At 43.6% G+C, this 25528-nt stretch overlaps 1 protein-coding gene across 8 annotated transcripts in view; it reads right to left on the bottom strand.

The window, feature by feature from the left end:
- The window catches only part of MAST2 (microtubule associated serine/threonine kinase 2), a 424890-nt gene that overhangs the window by 113673 nt on the left and 285689 nt on the right, over positions 1–25528 (bottom strand). For 6 of the 8 annotated variants that reach the window (XM_060231742.1, XM_060231744.1, XM_060231743.1 and 3 more), the window contains 3 exons: positions 11713–11791; positions 2132–2286; positions 141–216 (listed from right to left, as the gene is read on the bottom strand). In XM_060231742.1, the coding sequence (XP_060087725.1) occupies positions 141–216; positions 2132–2286; positions 11713–11791 (310 nt within the window). The remainder of the gene's footprint in view (positions 1–140; positions 217–2131; positions 2287–11712; positions 11792–25528) is intronic. The other 2 variants (XM_060231749.1, XM_060231750.1) reach the window with 1 other exon arrangement.

The following is a 25528-nucleotide window of genomic DNA, read 5'->3' as shown; positions in this document are numbered from 1 at the left end:
TGTCATCTTACTGTAGTTATTGTAATTAAACCAATATTTCATATGATGTTCAAACCAAGCCACAGAATATTTGGATTACAGATAAACTGTGTCCTTCATTTTAGTGCTCCACTTAATAGATTCAAAATACTTGCTCTTACCTTTGGAAATCTTTCTTTGTATACATGATTCATCATTACTATTTCACTATCAAAGGACACAGGAGAACGGCCAGGACTGGAATAAAGTTTAAAAAATTAAAACCTAGCGCAAATATCAGTGATACTTATGTATAACCAATTACCATCACAACTGTATTAATATAATTATATTTTATATATGTGTATAAAAGAGCCCCATGGCGCAGAGTGGTAAAGCTGCAGTCTGCTCAAAATCTGAGTTCAATCCCGGCAGAAGCTGGGTTCAGGTAGCCGGCTCCAGGTTGACTCAGCCTTCCATCCTTCCAAGGTCAGTCAAATGAGTACCCAGCTTGCTGGGAGGAAAGTGTAGATGACTGGGGAAGGCAATGGCAAACCACCCCGTAAAAAGTTTGCCATGAAAACGTTGTGAAAGCAACGTCACCCCAGAGTTGGAAACGACTGGTACTTGCACAGGGGACTACCCTTACCTTTTTATAAATCCCAAAGTGGATGTGGCATATCCTACATGCTCCAAAGTTTATCTTTTTATTTTCTTCCCAGGGTCTTTGTAGATCCCAAAAATACATATATCCCTGTTGTAAGTTGCCACCCCCCCAAAAAAATTATATGCATTTTTTAGTTTATTATAAATGGGAACATGCAAGACTTGGGGGGGATCCCTCTCCCCCCTCATTGCTCCTGTGAGGTGCTATGGCTCCCAGCTCCTGCCGCCACTATTGGCACTGCTGTGCCCAGCTCCCACTCTTGTTGTCAGCTCACAAGGAGAATAGTGAGGACTCCACACCTCTTTCCCAACTCCCTGGCTGTCAATTCAGCAGACAGGCAGTGAGGACTGCTGCACACCTCCACCTAACTTCGTCCGTGCCTGCTCATGGGGGACGGCAAGGAATTATTCCCTGCTGCCACTGCTGAACCCTGCCAAGGCTTTCCCCATCACCAATGGTGAACCCACATGACTCCCAGTCTCCACTATTGAACCTACCAAGGCTGCCTCCATGACACTGATGAGCCCCATGCAACTCTCAGCAACTACTGAGACTTTCTGCTGCTGCCTAATATAGGAGGAGGAGGTAAGTCCAATGTCTGTACTTGCACAGAAAACACTCTTGTCTTTGGAGGGAGGGGAATTTAACCCCCTCAAAATATTTTTGTTTTCAGATTTTTCTGCAAACCTGGGGGTCCCCCCAAGTTTTGGGGAAAATCCCATCATTTTGAGCCCAATCTGTGGATTTAAATATCTGCAGTTTAGCCCGCACACGTGACTATTAGATATATAGATGAGCCCTACAAAAAAAAGAAGCTTCCTAAATACAAAAGCATTGCTCCCACAGGCATAAGCATACAATTTACTTGTATTTGAGAAACTTTCTTACCACGCAATTATTGGGATTGCATAGCTTTTTTCCCCCTGGCTCAAGAACTTGCATGAATTTTCACACAGTTCCCAAGAAGACTTTAAAACAATTTACTGAGGAAGGTCAATGACTGTAGCAGAATTAGATATAAACTAAAAACGTGTATGTGCAGAATCTCATATGATATCAAAAGTCTTTAGAATCTCAAAACAAGGGATTTTCTTAATGTCCAGTAATTCTTTCTGTGGCAACTCACATATGATTTCAGAAGAAAGAGAAGATTTTCCATCACAAGGGAAAACACCATGACATTTTTCTTACCAAGCACAGATGCAAAAAAACTTCGCAACAGGGCTTTTGTAAGGGATAAGGAAAGTCTGACATTGCATTCTCAAGTTCACAATAAAGACGTATCCATCTTCAGCTACTGAAAAGTCACAGTATGGGTTCTGGAGATGTTTTAAGATTCTTGTACAGAAGGGCTTTTTCTGCTTCACTCACTTAGCACAATGCTACTTGAGTTATTGTGCTGCAAAAGCCAATCACAGAAACAGGACTGAGCAATTTTCTCATGAGTATATGACAATAAGCAAGTAAAAGAGATCTTGTATGCAAGACATAAAGTGCAAAGCTCACCTGAGGCTGCGAGATCGAGGGCGCATGGCTGGAGAATGTCGTCCTTCTTCATCAGTGATGCTCTCTGTGCTGAAATGCTTTGTCAGGAAATGAAGTTCATCTGCAGTTGGCTGAAAGGGCAATTGGTGCAGCTTCTCCTGAGATGAGCATGATGACTAAGAAGAAGAAGAGATTGGATTTATACCCCACCCTTCACTCCAAGTCTCAGAGTGGTTTACAATCTGCTTCCCTTCCTCCCCCCACAACAGACATCTTGTGAGATAGGTGGAGGCTGAGAGAGCTCTTTCGAGAACTGTTCTTGAGAGAACAACTCTGTGAAAACTATGGCTGACCCAAGGTCACCCAGCAGCTGCATGTGAAGTAGTAGGGAATCAAACCCAGTTCTCCTAGCTCTGAGTCAGCTGCTTGATTAGTCTGTAGGTCCTCTGCTATTAGTTCAGGGCTATAGAGAAAAAAAGGGGCTCCCTGAGTTTAAGAAAGACTATAATTGAAAAAACATCAGGGTGAAACTATACTATCAAAACATATATGTAACAGGGAAAACCCTTTTGGCCTCTACTTCTGAGTAGACTCTGCTCCTGAATAATCTAAGATGAACAATATGAATGTGCACAAAAGGCACTTTAATAATCCAAAGCTTCTACCTTAAACAGACTGCAATATGAAACACAAGAGTGCACGCAGGCACTTAGACATAACCTCTACTCTCAAACAGTCTGCACCAAAATGAATTCAAAACAGTCTGCAGAAAAATAAATCCAAGTGTACACAGCCACTTTTAGAAGGTTAAGAGTCTGCTGTTGACTCAAAAACCAAAATCATAAGAGAACAGTCCGTAATGAATTCTTTTAATCCAGATTGCACACAGAAACGTAAAGAAACAAATTATCCCACTTCACAGTCTTGCTTGTTCAGTCCACTGTTTTTTCAATGAGGTGTGGGCTAAAGAATAAGTTCATCCACATAGCCAGTCCACGTTAGCCGGTGTCAAACGTTTCATTGCCTTTTTCAAGACTGATGGCTTTTAAGTGGAACTCCAAAATCCTGTTTCTTTCTCACGAGGCTGTAGCTCATTCTTTGTAAGGATGGAGTGGGTTAAGGAGAATAGATAAATTTCCTCCAGCTATCTTAGCTTGACAACAACGCGTATGGGAGTATTTTATGTCAAAAATCTCAGTGCAGACTCAAAACCAGCTTTCTGAGAAATATGAAAGTTTTTTCATTGCTACTTGGTTTCCAATAGTTAGTTATTTATCCAAATAATATATTCTTCGACACAGAATAATCTACAAATAAATGCTATATTTTTAGTTCCAACTACTCAGAGATTTCTGTTGATAATGTACAATTGAAAACACTTACCTATGTTATTTTATGTACCTATCACTCCTCCTACCTGTAAAAAAGTAAATTGATATTTCTTTTTTGATTTTGTATTATATAGAAGATTTAAATAAAGTATTTTTTTAAAAAAGTGCCAGTGTGCACTTGGACTTATTTTTCTGCAGACTGTTTTGAATTCATTTTGGTGCAGACTGTTTGTGAGCAGAGGTTATGTTTAAGTGCCTGCGTGCACTCTTGTGTTTCATATTGCAGTCCATTTAAGGTAGAAGCTTTGGATTATTAAAGTGCCTTTTGTGCACATTCATAGTGTTCATCTTAGATTATTCAGGAGGAGTCTACTCAAAAGTAGAGGCCAAAAGGGTTTTCCCTATTACATTTATGTTTTGATAGTATAGTTTCACCCTGATGCCTTTTCAAATTATAGTTAATTCAGGGCTGACAGTCATGTGACCCATTGCTAGCATCATGTGACCTGGCGTGGCTGGGCTGGTGCAGTGCGGCAACACCAGAACTGGCAGCCGCTGAAACTAGCTGCATTCCTGCTTTGTGGCTGTGGGGTGGAGGTGGCACGCCTATGACAAGAACAAGCCATAGAACTCAGTATCATGCCTTTCCTTTTCAGTCATTCAACACTGAACTGGCACACCAGTAAGGATGGACGGTGGGGAGGGACGGTGGCTCAATGGTAGAGCATCTGCTTGGTAAGCAGAAGGTCCCAGGTTCAATCCCTGGCATCTCCAAAAAAGGGTCCAAGCAAACAGGTGTGAAAAACCTCAGCTTGAGACTCTGGAGAGCTGCTGCCAGTCTGAGTAGACAATACTGACTTTGATGAACCAAGGGTCTGATTCAGTATAGGGCAGCTTCATATATCATATGTCATATGTCTTCAATAAACCATAATGTGTTCTGAAGTTCCAACTTTGCACTTTAAAAACTGGTTTGTCTGTTGCTTACACATCAGGTTTCTAAACAACCACAGCCTGTTTAGTGCTTGATTTGGATATCAGAACATATTGAAGTTTCCAGATTACCAATTCGGATGAAGTACACAACAAAGGGCAGTAACAGGAAGTACATGAACCCAACTGCTCCCAGTTCCCCATCCACCTTCAATTTCTCTTGTATAAACAGGTTTCCTACCTGTAACTGATGATCTTCAAGTGGTCATCTGTGCATTCACACTCATGGGATGAAGTGCCAGTGCCGATCCCCGATTGGTAACTCCAAAGTCTGGGATTTTTTGTTGCCCAACCCTGGTAGGCATGCACAACAGCCCCAGTGTGCATGCCCACTCGGTGGGTGTGAATATCCCGGCAGTTCCTTCCTGCCGCCACCTATCAAGGGTACCATGACCGGCAGCAGAGATAGATAGATAGATAAATTTATTGTCATTGTTCTCAAGAAAATGAGAGCAACGAAATGAGGTGCTCTTCCACAAACATACCAACACATCAACACCCACAAAAGGACATATAAATAGACCATTTAAATGCATCTAAAAACACATAACCATTCATAACTCTGCATTTAGCTTAACCACGGCACTTGGATAGAAGCTGCCCTTGAATCTATTTGTCTTTGCCTTCAACACTCTATATCGCCTACCTGACAGTAAAATCTCAAATAGCGAGTGGCCTGGATGTGAAGGGTCCCTTAAGATCATTTGTATCTTCCTTCTACATCCCTTATCATACAGATCCACCAATGAGGGGAGAGAACATCCACAAATCTTCTGTGCTCTCACCATCACTCTTTGGAGCACCCTTCTCTCTGCTTCCGTGCAGCTCCCAAACCACACGCAGAGGCAATAAGATAAAATGCTCTCAATGGAACTACGATAAAAGGCAACCAGCAGACTCCCTGACAGTTGTTGTGATCTTAAGAGTCTTAAATAGTATAGTCGTTGCTGGGCCTTTTTCTCTAGAGCTAAAGTATTTGCTCCCCATGTTAGACCCTGTTTCATAGTAATTCCCAAAAACTTCCATTCTGTCACCTGTTCTACCATAACCCCATCAATAAACAACGGCTGAATGTCCAGACTACTCTTCCTATAATCCACTATAATTTCCTTCGTCTTATTTACATTAAAAATAAGATTATTTGCTTTACTCCAGAGGGACAGCTGATGAACTTCCCTCCTATATGCAGACTCATCATTCTCAGAGATGAGCCCCACTAACGTTGTATCATCTGCATACTTAATGATTTTATTGCTCAGACTACTAGAAACACAATAAGACGTGTAAATAGTGGAAGGACGGCGGGTAGTGTGGATGCACAGATGACCACTCGAAGATCAACAGTTACAGGTAGGAAACCTGTTTATCTTCTTCATGGTCTCCGTGCTTCACACTCATGGGAGATTAGCAAACTAGGCTTACCTGGAGGAGGGAGCTGGCGGTTATGCAGAAGAAGTGGCTTGAAGAACCAGGGTACCCAGCTGTGCTCTGTAACGCTTCCGGACATCCAGGGCATAATGTCACATGAAGACATGAGGAGATGCCCAGGTTGCAGCCAAACAGATGTCCGCCAGAGAAGCACCCATCAGAAACGCTGTGGACGTAGACATAGCCCTAGAGGAATGCGCACAAAGCGGCCCCAGCAAGGCACGCTTTGCCAACAGGTAACAAAGTTTAATGGCTTCCACTTGGAAAGTCTTTGTGAAGAGATCTTGAGACCCAATCTAGGCGTCGCATAGGAGACCAATAGATTGGGATCCTTCCTGAATGGCTTGGTGCGATGCACAAAAAACACCCTCTTAATATCCAAGGCGTGCAGAAGTCTCTCTTCCACCGAAGGAGAAGGGTAAAAAGTAGGCAAAAAGACTTCCAAATTAAGGTGGAAACTAGACACCACCTTAGGCAGGAACGAGATGTCCGGGGCCAAGGACACCCCATGATCCTGAAAAGAAATGTTTGGAACATCACATCGCAGAGCCATGAGCTCACCTGCCCTCCTGGCCATAGTGACGGCCACCAAGAAGGCAGGCTAGAAGATGCAACGGGCAGGTAGCCAAGGGTTCAAAAGGCTGCCTTGAGAGCCAGTCCAGGATGAGCGTCAGATCCCAAGCAGGAGGAGGAACCTAAGACAGCGGGTGAAGTCGCAGAAGACCCTTCAAAAAATGTTTTGTATGCTGGTGGGTAAAAACCGAAGTCCAATCCACAGGGTTGTGATGAGCCAAGATGGCAGCCAGATATACTCGAATCGAAGAATGATTAAGTCCAGCATCAACAAGAGAAAGTAAAAACTCAAACACAAGCTCAAGATCAGCAGAATGTGCATTGATACCCTTGTTCTGCAGAAAGGACAGGAACTTAATCCACCTTCCTGCATAGGAGCGGCGAGTTGACAGCTTTCTACTGTTCAACATGACATGTTGCACTCTGTCAGAGAATTCTAGAAGCTGACCCTCCAAGCCGTCAATTTCAGGTGAGGGATGTCGTGGTGAAACAGGCGGCCACCTTGAGCCAAAAGGAGATCCGGTTCTGATGGAAACTTGTGGTGACACCCCCCTGACATGGCTAGAAGGACAGGAAACCAAGTCTGTCGAGGCCACCAAGGAGCAACTAGGATACACTCTGGACATTCCTGGGCCAATTTGTGAAGCACTCTGGTGAGAAGAGGCAAGGGTGGAAACAGGTAGAGGAACTTATCCACCCACGGGTGGAAACAGGTAGAGGAACTTATCCACCCACAGAAGCAGAAGACCATCCCCTAGGGATCTTGGGTCTGTCCCTCCCCTGGAGAAGAACTGTTTGCACTTCCGATTGTTTGCCGTGGCAAACACGACTATTCTGGGATGACCCCACTCCTGGAACAGAGGTTCGAGGTATTTCCAGTTCAGCTCCCATTCGTGATGGGAGACCTCTCCCCTGCTCAGGGAGTCTGCTTGAACACTGAGCTCCCCGGGTAGGTGGGTGGCTACAATGAAAGTCTGAGAAGCTATGCAGGTCTTCCAAAGCTGCATTGCCAGCGCACACAGCCTTCTGGACACAGTCCCCCCTTGTTGATTTATATAACTAACAGCTGTCGTGTTGTCCGACAACACAGCTATGGTCTGACCACTGATTAGGGGTAGAAACGACCTCAAGGCCAGAAGAACTGCCATGAGTTCTAAAAAATTGATATGATGGTGAGCCATCAATGGGGGCCATGGGCCGCCTACGCAGAGATGTCTGAGGTACGCTTCCCATCCCCACAGCAAGGCATCCATTGTTACTGTGAGCGAGGGGAGAGAGAGATGAAACAGAGCTCCTCCGCAAAGATTGGATTTCATCCTCCACCAATCCAGAGATGAAGCACCAGCGAAGGAACTTGTAGAATCTTGGACGAGAGATCTCTCACCGGATTGTAATTCCTGACGAACCAGAGCTGGAGGACTCGCATCCTCAGCCTCGCAAAGCGCAGAACATTGGTAGTAGCTGCCGTGGAGCCCAAGAGACATTGGATCTGCAGAACAGAAGCGCATCTCACTGCCTAAAGGAGTTGAACCAGAAAGATGATATCCAACGCCCGGGAATCTGGAAAAAAAGCCAGATGCTGGGTGGTGTCCAAAATCGCTCCGATAAACTGAACTCTTTGCACTGGGACCAGGTGAGATTTCTTCTCATTCACCAAAAGTCCTAGTGCACTCAAGAGGCTGAGAAGCACCTGTCGATGCACTCTAAGAGAAGCTTTAGACACAGCAACCACCAACAAATCGTCTATGTAGGGGAAAAGGATGATACCCTGGAGCCGAAGGTAAGCCACCACAACAACCATGGTCTTTGCGAAGACCTTGAGGGCCGTAGAGAGCCCAAAAGGGAGCACCAGATATTGAAAATGGTGCGTCCCGATGGCAAACCGAAGAAACCTCCTGTGACTGGGGAGGATGTTGATGTGGAAGTAGGCATCCTTCAAGTCTAGGGTAGCCATCCAATCCCCCTTGTTGATGAGTGGAAGGATGCTTTGTAGAGTTAGCATTCTGAACTTCTGATAAGCGATGAATTCGTTCAGGCCCCTCAGATCCATGATTGGATGAAGCCCACTGTCTCACTTGGGAACCATGAAGTACCTGGAGCAGAACCCCTGGCCTTTGAGACGATCAGGAACGGGTTCTATTGCTCGCTTGCTGAGCAGATTTTGAACTTCCTTCAGCAAAACCACTATAGGGTGTGTGATCACCAATCTGGGATACGAAGGGGGCTGAACAAATTCTATTGCATAACCCTCCTGTATGATGGACAAGACCCACTTGAAAGAAACTGTGGAGGGGGGGTGGGCCCAGAGGAAGGGAGGGGGAGAGAAGGGGGGATGCCAAAGTCAAAGTCCCTGCTTGGGATTCCTGCCAGCCTTAGACTTTCCCATATGAGAGGAAAAGGAAGAAAACTTGGTTTTCCCTCCTGCAGTGAAGGAACTCTTAGCCTCATGCTGTCCCGTACACAGCTTCCATGAACCCTCAGGGGATTTGGCATGGTAGGGTTTCTTAGGCCATTGTTTGGACCATGCCGAGACTTGCCAGGGTGAGAGGAAGATGAAGGTACTCCCAAGTTACAAGACGTCTTGATACGTCCATTTCCTGTAGGACCGCGTCCGTAGTGGAGCTGAATAGACCTTCACCTTCAAAAGGAAGATCCTTTACCAAAGATCTTGTGTCTAACTGGAGAGCGGTGGACCGAAGTCAAGAGTGACGACGCAAAGTAATGGCCAAGGTAAGAGTTTTAGCTGCAGTGTCCACCATACGTTTGGAAGCCTGCAGCTGTTGTTTTGCCAGGAACATTCCCTCCCTCTGAGCCTTCTTGGCCAAAGTGCGCTTATCCTCAGGCAGAGAAGTCAGGAGCGGTGAAAGCTGTTCCCATAGGGAATACTGGTATCTCGCCATGCAGTCAGAATAATTAGATATTTTAATATCCAGAGTGCCCGCAGAATAGAAGTGCCTGCCAAACGTATCAATCCTCTTCCCCCCTTTATCTGGAAGTGAGGAGTGGGTCTTCTTAGCCTTAGAGGAGGATGACATTACTACAAAGTTGGGGCGTGGATGGTTGAAGAGGAACTCTGCGCCTTGTTCCTGGATCCTATACATGCGATCCATACGCTTGGACAAGATAGGGGTTGAGGCAGGCTTGGACCAAGGATCTTTGATGGCTTGCAAGATGACCTTAGTAATAGGAAGGGCTACCACTGTCGAAGTGTCTTTCTGCATGTTGTCAAAGACTGTGTCGTCAATGACCGGTTGAGGCTGGACCACAGGCAAATACAAGGAATTTGCCATCCTTTTAATGAGTTCCTCATAGGACTTCAAATCTTCCAAAGCAGAGATTTGAAGGTCCTCGGCTATTCTGGATTCTGGGGACGATCCCTCCTGCTGATGGACCGACTGCTCTTCCCCATCGTCATCGGAGGTCAATGGTGAAGAAGATACGCTCTCAGTCGACAGTAAACCTGGGGCATCAATAGCAATCCTAGTTGAGGAGGTTTTCTCGACGTCGAGACCACTGGAGCGTGCCGGTTTCCTGACCAACCTCGGGGTCATAGTTGGAATCGATGACTCTTGGCGACCTGGTGGAGAGTGTGCCAAGACACTAGAGTGGTGCGAAGCCTCCAAGTGCTGATTCCAATTGGGGTTCTGAGGGTACCCAGGGTATGGAGAATGATAGGGATAGCCCCCAAACGGGTAAGCCCACAGTCACAAGTCCTAGTTGGGCAGAGGATGGGAACGTCTAAAAGGGTCCAAAGGCTCCCCGAATCTCTCGAGCTAGATCAAGGGCATTTTCGGTGTCGAGCGGTCCCTCGGCTGTGAAACCTCTAAGTCCGATGACGAGCTAGGATCGCTGCCCTCCTTAGAGTCTGTCGACCATTCTATAGGGTCGACCTCCTGGTCGGAGCCAGAGAGAGAGGTCTGAGGAACATTCATCGAACCTGAGGGGCTCTTCAGTCGAATTGGTGAAGAGAGGATTTTCTCCGGAGGCTCTCCTGAAACGATCGCCGGGTCCTTCGGTGGCGAAGAAGGGGTCTGCCTGTCTTGGCACCTGTTTTTCTCCTTGTGCTTCCTGGGCTCTGCAGAGCATGAGTCCCGGGCCCCTTTGGCCTTCTTGGCTGGGGTCGATGGTTCTGAATGGGATGTAGAGCCCGCACACTTGTGGGGGCAGTCAGCTCCCTGAAATGATTGGGTCAGCTGGCTTTACAACGAGGCCAGAACAGATATCGATGCCGGGGTGGCCATCGAAGTGCTTGTCGACATCTGCGGTGCGAGAGCCGATTTTACCAGCACCGCCGAAAGTCTCGCCGCTCAGTTTTTCCTAGTCTGCTTGGAAAATTTTGAGCAGTGATGGCAGGATTCCACCCAATGACCTTCCCCAAGGTACAACAGACAAAGAGAATGTCCGTCTGGAGGAGGGATCTTGCTCTCACATTTAAGGCACCGCTTAAAAAACCCCCAACGCTTTTCCATAGACAGGGATGGCAGGAGAAGGGCGAGGGAAAAAACCCCGAAGGGGTGAAACAACTAACGAATAGTCTCATATATGTGTGTATGCATGTGTGTGTGTGTGTATATATATATACACACACACACACACACACACACATACGTATGTATGTATGTAACAGGAACGACGAAAAAAACAGAAAAAAAAAGAGAAACCCGGAGAAGGAAAAAGGCAAATAACTACCAACTGGAGTGACGAAAAACAAGTCTATCCAACGCGGCAGTAAAGAAGGAACTGGTGGGATATTCGCGCCCACCGGGTGGGCATGCGCACTGAGGCTGCCGCGCATGCCTACTGGGGTTGGGCAGCAAAAAATCCCGGACTTCAGAGTTACCGATCAGGGATTGGTGCTGGCGCTTCATCCCATGAGTGTGAAGCAGAGACCACGAAGAAGATCCCTCTCTTACTCCAACCCAGCTGAGTCCAAGTTCTCCCCCCCTTTAAAATAGGTCTCTGCTTTCTTTCCTTCTTGTGGCTGCCATTTTCATTATTCTCCTGGCCATCCCAAAATTCACTGTCATTTGGACTGGGATACTGGAGGAGAGGGAGTCCATCATATCTGGGGGAAGAGGAGTTCACAAACATTGCTGTTATCTTTTTAAACCTGCACACACACCATTTGTTTTCAAAAATCTTTTCTTTGTAATTGTTTTACACAGAGGACCATACATGGCTATTATTATACAGATATTTTAAAGCAATGTGAAGTCCCTTAACTAATGAAATGAAAAAAGAATGAAAGCTAGTTTACTAACAATGGTGAAAACTTACTGAAACAGTTGAACTAGGAGTGTTTGTTCCATATCCAGATGAAGGGAGGGATGCCAGGGACCAACGACGTCCATCTGTCCTAGAGAAAGAAGTGAACAATACTGCTTAGATTCTAATTTGGGGCAATGGTATGCAGTAATTTATGGATGTTACTATGCTTACTTCAGACATTCCTTTCCAGTCCATCCTAAAAGGGTTTTGACTGGCTGTGACTCAGTGGCAGGGATTCTATACTTAAGGGTCTGGCCTGCAAGCCTCAACACACTTTACAATAAACATGAAACATTATGTATAGCCTCTCTATTCTATATGTATTTCATTTACTTGGACAATTTTTTGGACCAATCTTAGGGTTTTAAACCTGCATACTGACTGCATGATGATTTGCCTGCCTGGTGCAAAGGTAGCAGGCATTATGCATGATCTAGATAGGCTGGTAGACAGTGGTGGGAAGGAGCCAGTGGTTATGGTATATGTTGGCACCAACAATGTGGGGAAATGCAGTTGTGTGGTCCAGAAGGAAAAATTTAGGTCGCTAGGCAGGAGACTCAAGGCCAGAACCTGCAGGGTGGCCTCCTGAGAAGTACTGCCTATTCCACACGCAGGGGTAGCCAGACAGGAGTCTCAACACATAGATGAGATGATGGTATAGGGAGCAGAAGTTTTTTTAGGCACTGGGATGCTTTTTGGAACAAGCAGGACCTGTACAAAAAAGACATCCTCCACTTGTCTTGAGAAGGAAGCAAGCTTCTGGTGTTTAAAATCAAAAAGATGGCAGAGCAGTTTTAAAACTAAAACATGGGGGACAGGAGATGAAATAGCTCTGGTTCGAGATGGCTCATCTCTAAGCGATGAAGGGGTAGCTGCTACTGTTCTAGAGGGAAGTGGATTAGGACTGGCCACTGAGAGGATGACAAACATTGCTGACTGCCTGGCAAGGACTGCAGGGGTGTCAAACTCATTATTCATGGGCCAGGTTTAGATATAAAGGACACAAACAAACAAAATTAAAGATTTTTTTCTACTTGCAACATTAGCACACTTGCGATATTTTGTTTAACAGTCTCTGATAACTGATACCTCTTGTTCTGATTTATTGCGTCCAAATCTGGAGACAATGTCTGTGCTGTAGCAATCTTGAGTACGGTGTTCAGTTGTGCTGTTGCAAACCTACTTTTGAATTATTGACATTCATTACAGAAATCTCATGGTCAATGCTTTAAGTCTAAGACCCAGGGGAAAACATGAAATGGCTGGGCATTTCTGTGAGCTTTTGTAAAGCTGTTTTGTGTGCTGGTCAAGAACATGTAAAGGCAACACGACACAGACTGAGAGCTAACTGTTTACCTACAATACAATAGTCTTCCCAGAAAAAATAACTGCATCTCTTATGAGGCAGTGCAAGAATAAAAAGACAGCAACGTATAGTGGTCAGTATTAGTCTACCATCTGGGAAGCCTAGAATCAAAATCCCCAGTCTACAAAGGAATAGGGCTGGACACACAAACTCAGCCTAATCTACCTTGTTATTCCTCATCGACATAATTTGTTGTTAAATCTTCATCTTAATAGTTCACATTGCTTTTTTACTGAGAAATACTGGACCATGAGAGAATGAATACAGTGAAAAGGGGGAGGGAACCCAGCTGAACTCAGGAGAGCCTTGGCAAAATGAGTTTAACACCACACACACACACTGGAGCAAGGCAAACAGCTTGAATAAAACTGTGTTGATCTTAAAGGTGCTTTTTGTATTTCTCCCATGCAATCTGAGAAAACTGGGGAAAGCAACCTCCCTTTCTTTCCTTCTTCCCCAAGGAGTTTTGACCTCTAGCTGTGCCAGGCTCCCTCAATCACACATCAGAGTTACAGAGCCAAGCTCCTCCATTGGTTGAGGCTCCTCCTCCCTTGGGGAAGAGGGAGCGAGGAAGAGGGAAAGAGGAAGAAGCTGCTTTGCTCAGCAGCCTCAATCGCAGGGGAGAAATACAAAAATGGTGACAAAAAGAATAGAAGAGAGGGAGAAGGAAGCAGGCCACTGGCAAAGGCTTTACTCAGTCCCGCAGCTCTCTTCCCCCCACTCCCTCCCCTGTCTGTCCTCACTTTTTCAAGATTAAGCTGCAAGAAGCAGAGGACAAGGATGCCTTCATCACTTCTGGCTTCCCCTCTGGACTCCACAAACACAGAAAAAGTTGCAAAGAAAATGTGGAGTGGATTTTCAATCCCAGAGTAGTCTGTCTGTGCCAAGAGACCTTAACAGAAAATCTATTTCAATTTTCTTTGCAATTTGTTGTATGTAATGGAACAGTCTCTCCCCCCACCGAATATCTGTATGAGTTAGTTTGGTCCTATTGGGTGGAGCATTTGTTTCAGTTTCCAGTTTTGTATGTTAATTCCAAAAACCAACAGCTTCAGCTGTTTCCTTGATGTTTTGAGCCAGCTTGTCTTTACTGAATGGACTTAAGAACAAGTGCCCAAGTGACTCTAACCTGGGAACCCACAGCCAAAGCCAAAGGGGAAAATTACACTTGGAGAACCAAAAGCACTCTGAGTAGATGGGGAGGGGCGAAGCTTGCAGTGCCCAGCCATTTCATGTATTCCTAGGCTCAGAGTATTTAATATTTTTAGTTTATATTTTTGGTTTCTGCTGTGCTCTTTGTGTTTTTTCTTGATGTTTTACTTCTTAAAATTGTATTGCCAAATCCCACTATTCCACCTCTCCATTTTAGGCAGGCAAATTTTAAGGGGGGGGGACCAACCACAGTTAAAATATAGAGTTCTACAAACTCAAGGGACTCCAGTTTTGCAGAGAGATATTAGTTTTAAAACACACCCTCCTAATATGAGGCTGCAATACAGAAAAGGCACTGAAGAGAAAACCAAAAATTATTATCTCAAATCATCCTGTAAAAAACCCTGAAATCCTAGAAAGCTACGACTTTGAGTAGACTTGGGGAGGGGGAGCTTGCAATGCCCATCTATTTCACATCTTCCTAGGCTCAGAGCATTTTATATTTTTAGTTTGTATTTTTAATTTCTGCTGTGGTTCTTAGTGGTTTTTTTAGTAATATATGGTAGCAATATCCAATACTAATAACATTTAAAAAAAACACTCTATATCTATCCCATACATTACTCAATTTTATCCTCCCCTTCCCCCATATCAAGATTCCCGCCAGTGTCAATTACTTAAAATACTAATAGAAAAAGGTAACCTTTGGGGAGGGACGGTGGCTCAGTGGTAGAGCATCTGCTTGGTAAGCAGAAGGTCCCAGGTTCAATCCCTGGCATCTCCAAAAAAGGGTCCAGGCAAATAGGTGTGAAAAACCTCAGCTTGAGACCCTGGAGAGCCGCTGCCAATCTGAGAAGACAATACTGACTTTGATGGACCGAGGGTCTGATTCAGTATAAGGCTGCTTCATATGTCCATATGTCCAACCTTATTACTTAAAGAATTTCCTTAAAAAAGAAAACTACATATCATCCTACAAGAGAGTAAATAAAACCTATATAAACCAACTCAGTTATTTTAGTTCATTTTCATTATTCAATTATTATCAAAAATCACCCAATGTCCTTTTAATTTCCATTCCTTTTTCACATATCTTCTGAACTTCTCCCACTCCATTTTAAAACTCTCCAACTCATAGCCTTTTAAAATTCTTGTAAGTTTATCCATTTCACTCCAGGACATAACTTTTAAAATCCAATCCCATTTTTCTGGTAATTTGTCTTGCTTCCACAATTGCGCATACAATGTCCTAGCAGCTGAAAATAAGTACCAAATTAGGGATTGTAGAATCTTTCGGGCTCAAGTGCCGTGTTCTACTGGGAAAAGTTTTTCTTCCAGACGTTTCGTTCTCGGTTGCAGAGAACATCCTCAGTGGCGTTGCAGCCAGAGCAGGCGCTCTGACCTTCTTGGCTGCTGTGCATTGAGTGAGGCCAGGGCTGCTGGAGAGCTGCTATTTCTAGGCTGGAGGGGGTGTGGTGAAAGGGCAATAGGTTTGTGGATGTGCCCATTGTTTGGTGGGGCTTTCTGGAAGGGTAGTGATAAGGAAACTGGCTGTTGAATGTGACCATTGTTCTGTGTTAATTGCTGGGAGGGTTGGAAGGGGTGTGAAGAAAAGAAAGATGGTTGTTGACTGTGCTGATTGTTCTGTGGAATGTACTGGTTGTTCTGTGAATTTCTGCAATTTATAGTCTTTAACAAATTTAACAAATTTCTTCTTATATAGTGATGAGAGAAAAAAACATCCATCTTATTTTTTCCATAATACATATATGCGTGCCAACCAAATATATTTCCATGTCCTTCCAATACTAAAAGTTTTTTATCACCCATTCTTTTATCCATACCAAACATACTGCTTCATGGTATAACTTTAAATCTGGTAATTGAAATCCTCCTCTTTCTTTTGCATCTATTAAACTTTTCATTTTGATTCTTGGTTTCTCCCTGGCCCATACAAATTCTGAAATTCTCCTTTGCCATTTATTAAATTGTTTACTGTCCTTCACTATTGGAATTGTTTGAAACAAATACATAATTCTTGGTAGAATGTTCATTTTGATTGCGGCTATTCTGCCTAACAATGATAGATTGAGCTTGTTCCACTTTAACATATCTTCATCAATTTTACACCAAAGCTTTCCACAGTTTATATATAATTCAATATTTTTCATTGTAATTTCCAAACCGAGATATTTTACTTTAGAAGTAACTTCACATTCTGTTAAGACTTTGTAATTCTTCTTGTTTAGCAATTGACATATTTTTACATAAGAATTTGATTTGTCTTTACATAAAATCCCGCCAGTTCTCTATATTCTTGTATTTTACAAAGCAACAATGGTGTTACTTGTATTGTTTTCATTAATAAACATTACATCATCTGCAAATGCTCTATATTTATAAGAAAAACCTCTCAATTTCAAACCTTCTATTTCTTCTTGCATTTGCATCAGCAAGATTTCTAAAGTCATTATGAATAACAATGGAGAAAGAGGGCAGCCTTGTCTTGTCCCTTTGCTAATTATCATATTTTCAGTCAAATCTGCATTTATACAAAGTCTTGCACGTTGTTCAGTATATACCGCCTTCACCATTCTTATAAAATTTTCTCCCAATCTCAATTTTTCCACTACTGCAAACATAAAGTCCTAGTTCACATTATCAAAAGCTTTCTCTGCATCTGCAAAGAATAATGCAATAAAAAAAATGACTGGCAATTTGCCTTCCTTATTATTTTTTTCCCAGATCTGTCCAGTATATTTTTACTGTACCAATAAAATCTCCCATTATCATAATTTGTTCATATGCCACTTGATCAAGCTTCTGCATAATGTCTTTAAAGAAAGAATCTTTTGCTCCATTTGGTGCATACACTCCCAATAGCAACTTTTTTTTTCATTCAACATTATTTCCACTGCTATATATCCCCCTTCATCATCTTTAAAGATCAATTTTGGATTCAATTCTTGTTTAATATAAAAAAGCACGCCTCTGTTTCTGTTTAGCCAACGAAAAAAATTCCAATCCCAATTGTTTGTTCCACAGAAATTTATAATCCTTCTGTTTTACTTCTTGTAAACAAATTATATTACAGTTTTGTTTTTTAATCCGATGAAATGTTGCCTTTCTTTTTTGTGGTGAATTTAGTCCATTTACATTCCAAGATATTAATTTGAAATCCATCATGATTCTTTATTCTGTATCCCCAAATTCTTTATGCTCTTCAAAAAACCTTCGTAATTCTAGTGTGCTTGTTATTGTAATGCTTTTTCCTTGATATTCAAAACTCAAACCTTCTGGTAGTATCCATCTGTACCTTATTTCATTGTCTTGTAGCTTATCTGTTAATTTTTTGTATAGTCTTCTGTCAGTTATAACCTTCCTTGGCAGCTCTTTCATTATTCTTACTCTGCTGTCTTAAACCATAAGTGTTTTTTCAAAGTTTTTACTCATGATCTTTTCCAACCATATCTCGTATCACAAAACAAAACTTATCACCACATCTCTTCGTAATTTATTCTTCTTAGCATGGAATGAGTTGACCCTGTATACATAGTCATACAGGTGTTTAGAATCTTCTGGGTCTTCACCTAAAAATTCAGCAATGATTTTTGTTATATATTCCTTCAGGTCATTTTGTTCATTTTCAGGTACCCCTCTCAAGCATATCTGATTTTCCATCAGCTTGCAGTCGTGCATTACTACCTTCTCTTGCACTTTTTTAAAGGAATCATGTTCTTTCACCTTCTCCTCCACCTCTTGTACTTTCTTAGATATTACTAAAGTGTCGTTTCTGAGATCCTCAATTTCTTTTTTTAGAGCTTCTTTACTGGATTCAATGTCCTTCTTTATTTCTTTTTTACAGGCAGTTATTAGCTCTTTCATCCCTTTCATCATTCTTGCCTCCATAGCATCCAACTGCTCCTGCATCTTTTCAAGTGAGCCAGCCCTTGTAAGTATTGGCTTATAGACTGACATGTAAATAAGCTCCAAAAGTTGATCTCTCAAAATTAAATTTCAAGTATAAGATTTTAAAGACAGAGGCTTGCCTTTCTCAATGAGCCCAAAATCGCCATTCCTGGAACTTCCCAGGTCAAGGTATTAGTTTTTAAAGTTTTAATTCTGTCCAAGATGGCGCCCACTGTTTTTCTGCACCTCTTTTTAAAAATTTTCCTTTTTCTTCTAAAGGCTACCCAAATTAATTTTGTTGATATTGGCCAATATTTTTCACCTTATAATGTCCAAATATTCTGGCTCCACTAATTTTTCAAGTCCCAAATAGCTTTAAATAATTTTAATTTTTTTAACCTTCTCTTAATGGCCGCCAATGTTTTTCTATGATTTCTTAGTCCTAGATTAGGCTGGTTCACTTGCAATTTTACCTTCTTTCAATGGCCACTTCCTGCCTTGCTTGCTACCAAATCCCGTTCTCAGTGATCCAAAGATCTCTAGATACTTTAATGATGCACTTCCTGTGATGTCCAGTAGATCAGAATCTTTGTGACGATGGGGGTTTTCAGCAGAAACCGCAGGTATTAAAAACATTGTTTTTCTCATCTTTTAACGCTGTTCTTTAATATCAAATAGTCTCAATTTCACCCCCTCCTCTTCTTCTTTATATTGACATAATATGTTTAACTTGCCACCTTTTAGTCTTCCTTTTAAAGCTCTTATTTTAGTCCTGGGTGATAGATAAAGATCAGTACCTTCCTTGTTAGCTATCCAAGTAGACACCGTTCTGATGTTAATTCAGCTATTAAGTAGAACAAAGAAGCATTGGATCCTGGTGAGTTTAAGTCAATTGAATGATCCTGGGGGTTCTCTGTAGACGTTGGAATGCAATTCATTGCCAGAGACTCTTCCAAGCCTCAAAGGAGCCCCTCCGGAACTTCTTTTCAGCCAAAGTAAATTTCCTCAGAATATTTCAAACATGTCTTGGACTAATCTGACTGAGAAAAGTAGGCAGTAGGCATTGGGATCGCCTTTTCTACCCCGAACAGAGACCCCAGTCTGCCCCCCTTGTGAGAAGCAGTTCAGCTCTCCATTTTCCAGACCGGGAAGTCCAGTTTCTGCTGTGGTTCTTGTGCTTTTTCTTGATGTTTTGTTTTTAAAATTGTATCAAAGACTTAGATAAACAAAATATAGCAAGAGTGTAATTGTTTTAAGAATGCTTGCATTCCAACCTTCATAACAAATGAGTTTGGCACCCCTGGTCTAGAGACCACTGGAGAAAGGTTGCAGTGTTTAGGAAATTACAGATTATATATACCAAAGGTAAAAAGGTTTGAGAAGAAGAACTGCAGATTTATACCTCACCCGTCTCTTTGACTCAGAGACTTAGAGCGGATTACAATCTCCTTTATCTTCTTCCCCCACAACAAACACCCTGTGAGGTGGGTGGGGCTGAGAGAGCTTTCACAGAAGCTGCCCTTTCAAGGACAACTCCTATGAGAGCTATAGCAAATCCAAGGCCATTCCAGCAGCTGCAAGTGGAGGAGTGGGGAATCAAACCCAGTTCTCCCAGATAAAAGTCCACACACTTAACCACTACACCAAACTGGCTCTCTGGTAACTGAGGTAAAATGGAGGAGCAGGAATTTTTAGTGTCAGAGAAGAACATAAGACATTGTGGGAATTTCAGAAACTTGGTGAGATGAGGATAATCAGTGGGATACAATGATTCCTGGTTATAAATTAAATCAAAAGGATAGGACGGGAACAGTTGGAGGTGGAGTGGCTATGCATGAGAGGGTATACAGTCCAGTAAAACTGAGAATCTAAGGGAAAGATATTTGCTTACAGAAATGCTATGTGCTCAAGAGGAAGCTTAACTCTAGAAGTTTGTTATCGCCCACCAGAACAAAGGCTTGAGAATGATTTTAAAACAGCAACAAAATTAAGGAAAGCAGCTAGATAAAATGACTGTGTTGTAATAGGTGGTTTTAACTACCTGTACATTGGTTGGGTCAATATGTTTTCGAGTCAGGAAAAAGATATTGGGTTTTTAGATACTCTTAATGACTGTGCCAGAACCTGGGGGGTGGTGCTATGTATTTATGTAATTAGCATTTATGTAAATAGGGAGTTGCCAAAAAATACTCATGGAACCACATTTAACTTTAGAAGGAGTAACTTCTCTCATATGAGGGGGCTTGTGAAGAAGAAACTGAAAGGAAATGTAAGGAGGGTCAAATCCCTTCCGGCAGTTTGGAAACTAAAATGCAATCCTGGTAGCTCCAATAAAATGTATACTGCAGGTTAGGGAAAACAGGTATGCATGGTTAACAAATGAAGTAATGGAAGCAGTACAAGGTAAGAAGGATTCCTTTAAGTGGTGGAAGTCTAGTCAGAGTGAGGTAAATAAAAGTGAGCACAGGCTTTGGCAAATAAAATGCAAGTCAGTGATCAGAGAGGCAAAAGGGGACTATGAGGAACATATTGCAAAAAAACAAAGGCCAACAAAAAAAATTTCTTTAAATATATTAGTAACAGAAAACCAGGCTGGGAGGCAGTATATGACTAAGGGGTAAAAGAATTACTAGAAGATGATAGGGAGATGGCAGAGAAAGTAAATGCATTTTTCACCTCTGTCTTCACTGTGGAAGATGAAAGGTGTTTGCACACTCCAGAACATCCAATTTTGGGGGAAGGGGTGTTGAAAGATCATAGAATCATAAGAGTTGGAAGGGACCTCTAGGGTCATCTAGTCCAACCCTCTGCACAAGGCAGGAAACTCACAAACACCTCCCCCTAAATTCACAGAATCTTCATTGCTGTCAGATGGCCATCTAGCCTCTGTTTAAAAACCTCCAAGGAAGGAGAGCCCACCACCTCCCAAGAAAGCCTGTTCCACTGAGGAATCACTCTAACGGTCAGGAAGTTCTTGATAATGTTGAGCCGCAAACTCTTTTGATTTAATTTCAACCCACTGGTTCTGGTCCTACCTTCTGGGGCCACGGAAAACAATTCCACACCATCCTCTATATGACAGCCCTTCAAGTACTTGAAGATAGTGATCATATCTAAGTCAGATTGAAGTGACGAGAAAGAAGGTCCTACAGCTGATGAACTGATTAAAAAAAACCAGGTTGCTTACCTGTAACTGAAGATCTTCGAGTGGCCATCTGTGCAGTCACATGGATTATCCGCCTGGATCGAACCCAACCTTGGAGAATTCAAAGCAATCTTAAGCATTAATTTTGGCGCGCATTCCCTCTCGGTCTGGGGTGGAGGCATCCACTGTGCATGCCTAGAGCGAGGGGGAGGCGCTCCACCCATCCAGTTTCTTCTAGCCGCTGTATAGAGAAAATTGTAACTAAGGAGAGCATGAATCAGCAGCGGGGAAGACTGGGCGGGCGTGTGTGACTGCACAGATGACCACTCAAAGATCATCATTTACAGGTAAGCAACCTTTTTATCTTCATCGTGGTCTCTGTGCAGTCCCACACATGGGTGACTGGCAAGCTGATCTGCCTGGAGGCAGGTGCTGGTTCTGTAATAAAAGAGCATGAATTAATTATGCATACAGGAAGTTAAAGTAACGTACTTACAGAATAGAAGACTGGAGACATCAGTCAAAAATGGAACGCAGTACAGCTTGTCCGAAGGATGCATCACGACGAGCACGAACGTCTAATGCGTAGTGCGTGGCAAACGTAGATGGAGACAACCAGACCACAGCGGCACAGATGTCTTCCATCGGGACGCCTCTGCAGAAGGCTGATGATGTGGAAACGGCTCGAGTGGAATGAGCTCATGGTGAGATGGAAGTAGGCGTCTTGAAGGTGTATCGAAGCCATCCAGGCCCGCTCTGGAATCAGTGGTAGGATAGACTGAAGTGATCATGTGGAATTTTTTGAAACGAACGTGTTGAGTTTGCACATATCTAGTACAGGACGCTGTCCTCCGTCTCTCTTTGGAACCAGGAAGTAACGGGAATAGAATCCTGAGTGATGGTACTGCGGTGGAACTGGTTCTATGGCCACCTTGTCCAGCAAGGTGGTGATCTCTTCCTGAAGAGGGAGGGAAGGGCGGTACTTATGAATCTGAGGAGCTTCGGGAGCGAATCGAACTCTATGATGTAACCCCTGTGAATGATCGCCAGGACCCATGAATCCGATGTTATGGATTCCCACATGGGGTAGAATGGACATAGTCTGGTGTTGTCTGTGTGATATTTTGATAGGCTGATAGGTGGTATTAGAGAGTCAGAGAGACTGTTTTGAAGCCAGGGCCATCTTCTTTGTGGTTTGTGGACGGGCCCTTTGATGGAAAGGTTGTTTAGCTGGAGGAGCTTTGCGCTTTCAGAAATCGAGGTGAGCGGGGACACTTGTAGTAAGATGGTTTCCAGACTCTCTGTTGGTTGGGTTGAGATAGTTGCTAGTCCCAACCTTTTAGCCCTTTTTCTACTGTCATCGACAGTGGTCAGAATATCATCTGTAGTGGCATTGAAGAGGCCTTGACTGTCGAAGGGCAGGTCTTCAATTTTGAATTTGATGTCTGGTTGCAGTGAAGAGGAGAGGAGCCAGGCATGACGGCGTAAAGCAATAGATGCTGCCATTGTCCTGGATGAGCAAGCAACTGCGTGACGCACCTAATTGATTTGTTGTTTGCTCACGCGGGAGAGCTCCTGTAAGATACGTGATGCTTGCTTCTGTGCCGTGTCAGGTAAAGAAGGGATCATAGTGGTAAGTTGACATGTCAAATTAAAGGTGTAGGCTAAAAAATAAGCTAAATAATTATGAATTTTGGAAGTAGCAGTGGAGAGGGAGTAGATTTTTCTCCCTAATGTATCCAATTTCTTCCCTTCCTTTTCAGGTGGAACTGGGTGACATGTTTGCTTAGATTTTGATGACGAATGTACGATCATGGAATTGGGTGCTGGATGGTTAAATAAGAAGATGAAGAAGATATTGGATTTATATTCCACCTTCCACTCCAAAGAGTCTCAGAGCGGCTCACAAACTCCTTTACCTTCCTCCCCAACAACAGACACCGTGAGGTGGGTGGGGCTGAGAGGGTTCTCACAGCAGCTGTCCTTTCAAGGACAACCTCTGTCAGAGCTATGGCTGACCCAAGGCCATGCTAGCAGGTGCAAATGGAGGAGTGGGGAATCAAACCCGGTTCTCCCAGATAAGAGTCCGCACACTTAACCACTTCACCAAACTGGCTCTCCACACCAAACTGGCTCTCCATAAAAATTTGGAATCCGGGACATGAATCTTATACAGAGACTCAATCCTTTTGGATGTAGGTGGAACTGATGCGGGCTTATCCCATGCCTCCTTTAAGCTTTCCAGATGGACAGGAAGCATAGGAAGAAAAGAACCTGCCGGCAAGTCTGCATGGATTAAGTCATGGACTACATCTGACACTCTAGGTAAGTCAATGGTGAGTTTTATATTAAGTGTATTAGCCATGTTGGTGAGTAAATCCAAGTAGGCCTTGGATCCTTCTGACGGTGAAAGGTCGGATAGTTTGGTAATGTCAGAGACTGGAGAAGGCAGTCCAGAAGCCGTTGACCGAGAAGAGTCTGAATGTTCAGCTTCAGATTCTTCAGGAGCCTCAATGGAAGCCGTATGTGTGGGCTTGGTAGGAAGTGACACGGGCTTAGTGGGCATGGAAGGCTGTTCAGGCTGTTGTTTCGATGAGACTGAACAAGCTGATGTAGAACTGGCTGGTGATAGTGGTTTTGACACTAAACTATAATGCCGTGGAATATGGTATGGACTTGCATGGGATTGAGTATATGAAACATCCTCACGGTACCGAGGACGATAGATGTCTTCCTGGTATCGAGACTCTCGATAGGTGGGTTGATAGGCCATCTCACGGTACCGAGGCTGGAATGGTTCCTCACGGTACCGATGCCGATGTGATTCAGAAGGTGACCTGTAGTATTGTCGATATCTATGTGGGGATGGTGATCTGGATCGTGATGAGCTGTAATAGTAGTAGCACTCCCTGCGGTAACGTGGGGATCGCTCAGTCAGGACCTGAGTGGACCTAGGTGTCGAAGGCTCTCATCGGAGTGGAGACACTGAAGAGATTGCTCCTTGCAAGGTATAGAAACTTCTCAAAAGGAGTATGCTCCGAGTAGGTTAGCTCGCTGACTCCGATGGCACGAGGATTCTAGGGATTTGGTGTCTAGAATGTTTTCTTGTAGGGATCCATGAACTGATGGAGATCTCAATTGGATATGGACGACCTCATCATGTACAGTATCGATGGGAGTCGAGAGCTCTGGTGGAGTCGGTGCCGTCGGTATCGAGGTCGAAGTGGAAACAGTCGGGTGCGGTGCCAAAGTCATGGCGGGAGACCTAGAATCCGAAGACTGACAATCAGTCTTCGGCTTCGATCTCGAGGATGTTGAATCCGAGAGGTTTTTAGAAGTCGATTCCATGCGGTGTTTCTTCCTGGAATTGTCAGACTTCTTAGAGTGTTTTCCGGACTTATGCTTGCTGGGAGCCGATGCCACGGAAGCTGCCAGTCGAGCCACGTCCCTTTGTACAGTTAGGGAGGATGGCAAAGTTTGGGATCCCGAAGCATGGGACATTGCAGGCCTTAGCGATGACTCCAAAAGGTGGCTTTTGAGTCTAGCCGCATTATTTTTTCTAGCCTGTTTCCCAAATTGGCTGCAATGAAGGCAAGTATCCATTCTATGGGTCTCCCCCAGACAGCAAAGGCACAAAGAATGTCCGTCTGTCGATGGAATTTTGGCCCTGCAGCGGGTACACTTCTTAAAGGTAGTTTTGGTATCTTTCCCTTCCATCCGCCCGGGAGAGGGGGGGAGGGGGGATAGGAAAGAAGATAAACTTTTTTTTTATGATACCAGAGAGATGAAGATAAAAACTCGGAAAGGGACGAAGAAAAAATGGTGAAGATGCAGAAGAACAACGGTGAAGATTGCAAAGAAGGAGATGCAGCGAGGTAGGTGTATCCTGGACGGCGGTAAAGAAGAAACTGGGTGGGTGGAGCACCTCCCCCTCGCTTTAGGCATGCACAGCAGATGCCTCCTCCCCAGACCAAGAGGGAATGCATGCCAAAATTAATACCTAAAATTGCTTTGAATTCTCCGAGGTCAGGTTCGATCCATGCGGATAACCCATGTGTGGGACTGCACAGAGACCACGATGAAGATCTGATAAATCACCAAGTCCAGAGGGCATACATCCAAGAGTTCTTAACTCAAACGTGAACTTGTGGATCTCCTGACAAAAATATGCAGTCTATCACTAAAACTTGCCTCCATTTCTGAAAACTGGAATGTAGCCAACATAACCCCCATCTTTTAAAAAAGGTCACAGA

Source organism: Heteronotia binoei, chromosome 2, assembly GCF_032191835.1.
Source record: "Heteronotia binoei isolate CCM8104 ecotype False Entrance Well chromosome 2, APGP_CSIRO_Hbin_v1, whole genome shotgun sequence".
Lineage (NCBI taxonomy): Eukaryota > Metazoa > Chordata > Lepidosauria > Squamata > Gekkonidae > Heteronotia > Heteronotia binoei.
This window is presented reverse-complemented; position numbering and strand designations above follow the sequence as displayed.